The sequence below is a fragment of the Liolophura sinensis genome, chromosome 8, assembly GCF_032854445.1.
Source record: "Liolophura sinensis isolate JHLJ2023 chromosome 8, CUHK_Ljap_v2, whole genome shotgun sequence".
In the NCBI taxonomy this organism is placed as follows: domain Eukaryota; kingdom Metazoa; phylum Mollusca; class Polyplacophora; order Chitonida; family Chitonidae; genus Liolophura; species Liolophura sinensis.
The window spans coordinates 13,637,744-13,647,986 of record NC_088302.1 but is presented as its reverse complement, the minus strand read 5'-3'; the positions used below and the strand labels follow the sequence as shown (position 1 = coordinate 13,647,986).

General features: G+C 38.4%; 1 protein-coding gene across 1 annotated transcript in view; it reads right to left on the bottom strand.

The window, feature by feature from the left end:
• Window positions 1-514: 514 nt before the first annotated feature.
• The window catches only part of LOC135472567 (chondroitin sulfate synthase 1-like), a 34,070-nt gene continuing 24,341 nt past the window's right edge, over window positions 515-10,243 (bottom strand). Inside the window, exon 2 of the mRNA XM_064752123.1 lies at window positions 515-3,458. Coding sequence (XP_064608193.1) covers window positions 1,851-3,458 — 1,608 coding nt within the window. The 3' untranslated portion in view covers window positions 515-1,850. The remainder of the gene's footprint in view (window positions 3,459-10,243) is intronic.

Sequence of the window (10,243 nt, the reverse complement as noted above, 5' to 3'; positions counted from 1 at the left end):
CATGTTTAGTTACACTCACTGAAAAATCTTATAAATGTTAGGGTACTAATGAACCAGAGAAATAAATAGTAATAATAACAATAATAATGAATACAAATCAGAATGTAAATTAGCATGAAATACACATAAGAAAAACATTTTTTGTCCAGTTTAATACTGCCTTGAATCTCCACATATATCTACTTGTATACAGTAAGAGAACTGTGCAACAGTGTCTTGTAAGATCTCCATCATTTTCATGGCTGGCTACATGTACATGTATACTGTCCTTTCGAATTCTGAGTGAGACTACCCCACAAAATATGTAAATGCTGTTGTCAAAAATATGGTAAACAAGGCTTCATCATCTACATAGAAAGCTGTCGAACATATAGTGTTGAACTGAGGAAGAATTATTCAAAACTACTACGAACAACTTAATGTTGACAATAGGATATGTATTTGGTATGTTCCAAACTACATGTAGTAAACAAAATATATATATATATATATATATATATATATTTTTGGTAGGGGGGTTGACAAACAATTTTCACACATCCCTCAAGGAGGTAACATTTTTTCCTTATTGCCTCCCTTATATCTGGATTTCGGTACATTACAAGCTTTCAAATCGCCCATAAACTCGGGTGTAAAGCTTGAATGCTCCAATTCAGGATGACGCCCCTTGGATTATGAATTGGGCAGGAAACATGACGCAAAAGGCTGTCAACTTGTTCCTGTCTGCTTTACACAATAATACTGCAAGTCGGATAGACAAGCCAATCATATCCCGGTAAGATTTCAGATCTGATGGTGTTCTCCAGCAGGGTTTGAAAGCCCTGCAACAAATTTTAAATACCTCAAAATACCGCTAAAAATTTTGTAAATATAAATTATGTGGCCATACTGCAGAAGTTGGAAGATATACATGAAGCCAATGTCCACCAAGAACATTTGACCACTCATCTTAGAAAACTGCTAAATTTTTGTTCTTACACTGTTTAAAACAGATCTGTTCCAAAGAAGTTGTTACAGGAATGGGATGTATAAACATGCTTGTACAATGGACCATGAAATTACCAACTTGGGCTTGAAAGTACTCTATACACTGACAGATGGAAAGAATTGCAATGGTAAAGTACAAGCAAATAGCAAATGAATTTACACATTTAGTATAAAAATGTTTTATGATATACACAGCAACTTTATGCGAACACCTATCACCACAAAAAGTGAGATTCGCAAATAAAAATACACAAAATTTCTTGTGCAAAGTTTCACTTTCATTTTCTCTCCATCCTCAGTACTATCTCTTTCTTTTTTTCTGCAATAAAAATTTAAAGCAGTGTTTCTTAAGGCCGTGCTCTAAAGCTGTAGAATTTGAAAGTGTTCTGTTCATACATTCCAATTCAGCTCTAAATATTCATGTGTGAAGACAAATGCGTCATGATTGACATCCCCAAAACAAGGGACCTAACTGTTTAATGCTTTGCTTGAGTTACGCCCCTTTATCATCCAATTTTGGACACATGACATCTTTTCTGAGGGTACAGTACATGTACTTCTGTTCAGGGCCCCAGAAAATGTAGAAATCTAAAAAAATGTAGAAGATGTAGAAATGAGCCTGACAAAAGATGAAAAGAATGAAGCTTTTCTTCACCAAAAGCTGTTTGCATAATCAGTATCATAAACACATATACATGTTCAAACACATAACGGAACTTGAAATGTAGAACAACTTCTGATGATCATTTTTTAACCAAGTTTGCACGTACACGTATGAATTAAAGGTGTGCATAATGATACCTACTAATAAATGTACAACCCAGTCAAACAGACAGAAATCCCTAGACTAACACAAACTCTGGTCAAGAAGCCTCTTTCCCTTCAGACAAGTTACCAGCAGTGTCAATCAAGTTTGGAGTGTCGCGAATAATTTGGGACAGGCGGGCTACAGATCCGTAGCTCGATGCTTTTGACCCGGTGCACATCCGGTATTGTGATGGTTCCAGGTCCGGGTCGCACCTGATTGGATGAAATATGTGAATCAGTCCTGGATCTATCGAACGAAACACTGTCATATTACTGGTAAGAAATTTTTGGAACAAATCAACGTCTTCCTTTCCCCAGCCGTGGATGTTTTTGTCGAAGCCACCGACAGCCATGTAATCAGATTTGTACACACTGGCTATCCCATAACCAAAGAGACGCCAGTAGCCGTAATCGCTTGTTATTTTGTCAAGGTTGCTCCACCCACAAAGTGGGATTGTCCCAGATGAGTTTGAACAGCCTGGCACAGTCTCAAAGTCATACTGGCTGAAGACGATGGGAAAATATGCCAGTTTACCGCGCTTTGTGTTGACACGTATCCTGTGCACAGATTCAGCGGTGAAATATATATCAACATCAACAAAGAAGAGCAGTGAGTTGTTTGCACAGAGCTGAACACCGAGATCTAGCCCTGCCCCTCTGGAAAAAGTGCCGGAAGCGAGAACAACTTCCATTTTGCCTGCAGGGTAAAGTCGCTGGTATTTGTGGACTAAGGCGATAGTTTTGTCCGATTCTGCAGTGTTACTCGACTTGTACAGTATGACATGAAGAAATACAGGCTCCCCAAGCTTCAGGCATTGTTTCTCAAAGTTAGCCATGAAACGTTTGAATATGTCGTAGCGCCCTGACAATGGGAGAATGAAATGTATCGTTTCCTTGGGCGCTTTATTTAACAGTGAACTTGCGCTAGACCTAAAGCCCAGTTTGCTCCGCACAGTATCAAAGAAACTCGGTGGTTCTGTTATCTTTGTAAGGGTAGTCTCCCCTGACAGGTCTTCTTCAGCAAACTGCATTTCCAAAAATGTTTGGTGAAGGTAGGCGTGACGACGGACAGGGACCGTCATTTTACGCCCTTTGTGCTTCCGATATATCAAAAGCAAATCAAGCACATAGTCTGCCCCATATAATGGGTTAGTCCTACGATAACCATACAGAATTTCTTTAAAGTCTATTGTTCTGCCTCTCTGTCTGGCGTTTTTATTGACCATTGTCATAATTTGCATAACAATGTCATCTAGAGACTGTCGTAAAGCGAGTTCAATGCCACGCGATGGATTGGCACTGGAATGAGAAAATACTGATTTTGCCATGAACTCCCAGGGCAGTACGTCTTCTGGACGCTGTGGGACATACTTATTCAGGGATGGCTGCAGACCTTGTTTAGGTGTAGTCCGGTCAGGCATGTTATCCTCGTCTCCCCTGGCATCAATCAGAGCGCTCAGGCTTGCCATTTCCCTATGAAGTGTCAGCTCCCGTTGGAACAGCTCCATGATCTTCCGCGACTTGAAGTACTTGTCCATCCTGAACAGATACCTAGGCTCCTTCACCGGGTGCAGTGTGATGGCACGGTTGACCTCCTTCAGTCCCAAAGTGTGGGTGAAGCTGCCCTTCTCTTCACGGTAGTTGTGATAAAACAGATGCTGCATCTACAACACCGAGAAACGGCAAACATTAAGGTATGAAATTCATGTAAGCCCAACTCAAGCTTTTGAGTAATATTTGCATATGTTATCAGATAGCTCTACATTCAGATGTTAGTCCAATCATTTTGAAGAAAATTACATAAACAGTATCCCAACAGAAGGATGGCATATGTTGTATCTATCACTTCTACCATAAGTCATTTTTAAAATTAGAGGCTATACCAGAGATTTTTAGCAAAATATGAATTTTGCTATAATTTTAGCATGAATAATCATGTTGTCACCTGAGTTCTTGAGGTCAAAACCAAACTCACGGAGGCTAACATCATAAATTAGAATAAGTACTCTTTTATTTATTATATTTATTTTTTTGCAATAATGTAGACATGTGGAGTTTGCTGTGTTTATTGTCACTAATGACAGGCAATTCTGGTAGCGAGTATAACTATAATTTTATAGATAGCTGAACATAGGTGACAAGTTAAAAGAAACAGACTATAGTATATTTGACATTGACAAGTTCAGCACACTTAGAAATGTACAACTTTACAGTAATAATTAAGACCATTTAACTAGTATATTTGACATTAACTACATGTTGGTAGGCACACAAAGAGGGTATTTCATAAGACACAAAAAGTTCATGACCCAGCTCTGACAGTTCAGGAAGAGGGGAAAGCAGGGTGGCTGGAGTTAAAACAAGGAGTAATTCAGTGCAGTGAGATCAGTTACTAGAGAGGAGGTCCATTTGAGACAATGTTAAAACTAACTCTTGTGGTTTTCCTCAGCAGAGGGGGGAGGGTGGGGGTGAATACAACAGGAAACTGGCGACCATGAATGACAAGGGGATGAAGTGGCCAGTGTTGATCTAAGATGGGGTGATGTTGGTCACCAGAGAGAAATGAGGGGTGAGGAAGGAGATGTGTTGGGAAGAGGTGGGGGTGCATACTATACTACTATACAATAGCGGGCAGGATGACACATTGGTGCCACATGTTGCTGAGCCAGGCTCAGTGACCCAGGGAAACTTAAAACCACCCTCCTCAGATACTGTGATATTGGTAAGAAGGGGAAGGTTGGTACAGGGGTAGCCATCTAGTCCTCTCTGACTTACACCAAATTAATGAATGAATCTGAAGCAATGGTTTGAGGCAGATCTTGTAAGCTACACAGTACATGGAGGATTGAAGAGGGGGGGGGGGGGGGAGAGGGGTTAGGATCTACATGTATTCATGTCCATGTAACTGAACCTTCAGGAATTCCTTTGTTCAAGTGTTTGTAATTAAGACCATTCCCTTACCAGCATGTACTTTGTGTTACAGTCCATGCTGTTGTACAGGTATTAAACTGTTGGTCACTTTAACACGGTAATGCATATTAAACCTGCCCTACAATTCAGGATTCCTACACTTTAAAAATTTCAAATTTTCAGGCATTTTCAAAGCTTTTCCAGGCCCAAATTTCGTATTTTCCTGGCCTCCTGGAAATAACTACAATGTATTCTACACTCACATCTAGTTTAGTATACAAGCTTAAAGCAATGTAATTAAATTATCTTTCAGTCTTACGCATATATACACAGCAGTTCATTAAGCACAAAATTCAAAAGTTGTTGGAGAACAATTTTCTCAAACAGAAAGTCCACATATATACTCTACACAGCTCATGTATCTGGTTGGTTCTATGGCCTCGCTTTTCCAGGCTAAATTATGCTAAAAACATATCTACTTTCTATGCTTTTCAAGGTCTGGAAAAAGTTACTTTCAAATTCCAGGCTTTTCAAGTTTCCCATACTGGACAGTGACAAATGCTACAAATTTTCTGATTTCACCTAAGCACTTATTCTTTTTGGTTAAAGCCTATAATGGAATTACTGAAACAATGATAATTTCAATTCATGTAGAATGCTAACATAACATGCAAAGGTTTTCATCCACATGTTTGCTTTCTTACTTGCGAGTGAGTGAGCAAGTGAGTGCTTGGGGTTTAAAGTCGTACTTAACAATTTTTCACTTATATAACCACAAAGGAATCCTTAGAGTGCATGTAATGTGCCTCCTTTCATATGCGAAAAGGTCGAGGAATTAGGGGCCCAGTTGCAGTCCAAAAATCATCAATGCAAAGCCAGACAAACAATAAGTTCTTACACAGCTTTGTCCAGAATTACTTTAAGTGGGAAATGTTTGCACCACCTCATTGCAAACTTCGAAACCTTCCATACTTATGTGCTATAAAATGTACAACAAAAGATTATGTAGATAAAAAAAAAAAAAATAGTTATTTCTAAAACATATGTTTAAACTTTCTAAAACTAATGGGGATAATGTGTGATATCACACAGTTAAAATAAATCACAATATTAAAGTTAGCTAGAGCTACATGTGTTATCCATTCACAATCTTTCTGTTTTTTTGTAACCACCATGGTGGCTAGATCCTTGATTGTGAACTTCACCCGATTCAAACAGAAGTGTCTCCATCAGGCTGAAAGGAATGCTGACACGTAATAATATATATAAAGCTCATATACAATGTAGTAACACTACCAATGAGCTGCAAAAATTCTGATATAACTTTTATTTTAAGCATAATCTGGTTTTCAATCATAAACTGTACTAAACGTGGAGAGGCCGTAAACAGATTTCTGACACCCTCGCAGCATGAGGTCTTGGGTTTTAAATGGCAGTTTGGTGGTTTATAGTTGAACACAAGAATGATCTCCAGAGAGACATATTGTGGCTTAAAACGATGCAAGTGCTATTTTGTGCTATTTTATAGTGCACATTAAGAATGTTTCGCATATGCCAACTTAAAATTTCTGTTCTTACTTTATTTTATTTATTTTTCTGCTATTTAACGCTACATTCAAAAGTATTTCTCATATACGCTGGTGCATGCTCATCTTCCTCAATGGAGGACACCACTATCCACATTTAGCTTAGTTACAAATAAGTACCATTTTAGTGCCTTTATGTGCTTTCGAAAGAGCATTTGTATATACCAGTAACAAACTTTAGGTGAAATACAGCATGTCCAAAATAAGGACTAAGCCTCATTAACTTTACATTGTACAGAGTGATTAAGTTAACCGACAGTATCAGAAAATAAAGGACTGTCTGGCCTGGTATATCAGACTGTCTGGCCTGGTATATCAGACTGCTGCCCTGGTATATCAGATTGTCTGCCCTGGTACATGTATATCAGATTGTCTGACCTGTGACATCAAACTGCTGCCTGAGCGTGTACAGCAATTATCTTCATAGTACTGCATCAATGGCCCACGGAATGAAATTAAGGGCCTAATTGTGATGTCAATTAAGACATTTATACTCGCTAAATCTGATACATAGACATGACAAATTACATGTACCACAAAACTGTGATATTATTTGATTGTCCATGTATGAGTAACCCAGGAAATGGAGCATTTAATAAGGTGATGGTTCATCAGAATTTAGTACTCATTCTAATTACTTGCACTGCACATGCCTGTATGTATGTGTCACTTCTCGAACTTCCTGACTACAATAAATTAACCTAACATTTGCGCATTATTAGAAGCCAATAAATGTTAAAATATTATGTTTCAACTTGTGTTGAAACTTGTAGTTTTCCCTTCATCCTATCTACGACACAAACCTCAAAAACATCTTTCTAAGATGAAAAGAATTTTCAGAATCAGGGAAAATGAGAATCTTGTTAAGTCATGCATGAATTTTTTTTACGTATTACCACATACACATCTCGGTATGTTTAATACTATAGGGCCATACCTGGTATTTTGCTTTGAAAGGAAGTTTTCTTGTACTTCCCAATACACTGGAACAATAGCAGTCTGAATGCTGATATACATGAATTTATGATGCTGCCTCACTGGAGCACCATGCCAATGACACCCCCTTCCAAACCACAGTGTGTGGACACCATGCCAGGAAGTACCTGGACCATGCCCATACATCAAACGATGACCCAATGCAGGACTGAGCCTTGTTCTTCCCACCTGTGAAGCACATACTCTAACCACTATTTATTTATTTATTTATTTGATTGGTGTTTTATGCTGTACTCAAGAATATTTCACTTATACGACGGTGGCCAGCATTATGGTGGGTGGAAACCGGGCAGAGCGTGGGGGAAACCCACGACCATCCGCAGGTTGGTGGCAGACCCTCTAACCACTAACCCATCATTATGTAGTCACAAGATGAAAAGCATGTATTATCACTGCATACATGTCTTTACATGTAATGTGCATATATGCTGCCACGTCTGTATAAGGAACAAGTACCACAAGTATTTACAGTACATGTGTGAAGTTTTAAAGAACCAGGATCTAAGTGTTGCTTAGACACATGCACATCATTCCTGCACAAGCCATGTGCATTTTGAACTCACTAACTTCTCTCTGAAGTTTCCGCATTTTATTGATCTTTTATCCTGTTCCTTTTTTTCACATCTGCTGCCCGCCTTACCCTTCCTGTGATTAGGCACACCCCTCTGTGCGCCGACTCGACCACCAGACGTACAGCAATCAGATAAACATTGCTCAATACCGTCATTTGCCTACATAAAAAACCTCCATGTAATGCTTGAGCACATCCTCATTTTACACACTTTTTTTTTTTGTTCGTTTCAGACAAAACATTTGGCTAGAGATCAGGAAATTCTACATTTCCATACACTTGCAAGCCACTGCATGTATAGCACATATGTTCTACATCAATGCTACATTAAATGACTTAAATGATGAATTAGAACATCTGTTTAAGCTTCCTCAGAATGTCTAAAGCCTAAAGCACAAGCATCTAGGTATTTTATGTTAATACCAGCAAATAAATACATTCTGCAATAACATCATGCTGGTGTGGCTCGAGAAAATTATTACATTGCAAAATGATCACAAAATTATTTTTTAAAAGACTGTAGATAACAACCATGATTTCCTTTATTTTAAAGTCACAATGAAAGCATGAAATATTGAAACATATCTGTTGTACAAGGAAGATTATTTATTTATTTATTCTGAATAATGTTATATGCCCTATTAAAAATATTTCTCTATATGTATTTATTGATTTGATTGGTGTTTTTATGCAATATCCTAGAATATTTCTCTTGTACGGCAGAGGCCAGCATTATGGTGGGAGGAAACTTGGCAAAACTCCGGGAAAACACACAACCATTCGCAGGCTGCCGACAGACCACTAGTTATTAAGATTATACCTAATACCATGCGTGCATACATACTAATAGTTTGCCGATACTATGCCATTTACAAAATGACATATTACATGTAAATGTAATATTTTTAATACTCTTAACTTTCACTACAGATAGCATTTGGACCACACTCACTACATATGCACTCAACATTTGTAAGCTAAGTTAAGTGATTGTCACATTTGAATGTAACCTTCACCTACACAACTCTATTAATATACGAAAATATTGTTGCAGGACATGTAGTACATTTCTTTCTGCAGTATAAATCAGAGAATTATTTTTTGATAGGTGATAACTTTATGTTTTTATTCTTTCTCCAGGACAATAGTGCACAGTACAAGTAGAGGAAATGAAGCACAGTGGGTTCATAACCATGTGAGCACTGCCCCCAGTGATGTTTATGCTCCAAGCCCTCTCCCCCACCACCATCCTAGAGACTATACTCAAAACATCCTGTTTGGACCCCAGGACAGATCTAATAATATGTACTCATGCCAGCAAACTTTCTCACAACCTTTAAATCTTCACTGACATGGGGCTTATTAAATGAGCTAGTGATGTTTGATTCTACATATTGTCTGGCGTGCAAAATCTCCCCTATTACACACAAGCCCTCACCCAAGCCGACTTTTTGAATTTATGCATCTAAAAAATTTGTCTTTCAGCATAGGCTAAAAATTTTAAGTAACCTGACTTTAGCACATCACTGTATCTGCATAATTTGACTAGTGTAGAGGGGATTTAGACTTACATAAGCACTGAGCTGTACATGTACATGTAATGGTGAGCACTTAATAATTGTCAGAAAAACACAAAGAATCAGACAGAGCGTTTACTTATCACTGGATATTTTAGCAAAGCATAACTGTCCAATAAACCAGCATTGCAATAGCCTAATTAATTGCAGTACATGCTTTCTTCTAAATTATTATTTATTTAATTATTTTGTGTTTTACGCCATATTCAAGAATATTTCACTTTCTGGTAAGAAATCCAGCAAAACCTCAAGGAAACCCACAAGCCATCTACACGTTTCTGGGACTGGGTTAGATTGAGGTATATAACCCGCAAGGTGAATGAAACAGGCAAAAAACAAGACCTCAATCTATCAGAGATGTCTCCCTCATCTTATCCCTCATAACTTTTCTTGCCCGACAATATGTCTGAAGAAGTTCTAACATACGAAGTTAGGCCCCTGAGATCAGACAGCATCTCAGCACGCAGTTACATTGCGGTTTCTACACTCATGAACTAGTGTATACAAAACGTTCCCAGTTAGCAGATGCTGACAGGCGATTGCGTCATAACAGGACTTTGATAAGAACATGCAAACACACGAGGATCAAATCTGGAGAGCTATTTTGGCTATCAAATGCTTTGGGATGGAGGAAATCATACGTGGCAGCATTGTTTGAAAAAGCACTCCAGACAGGGCCGAATGTTTGGCATCTGCTGCTTTTCTAAAAGTGACATAACCATGATCCCGTCTGATTGGCATGTCGGAAACAATGTGCAGCAAGCACCGCGAGGATTATTCCGAGCTGTGCCGAATTGCTCGCACGTGAA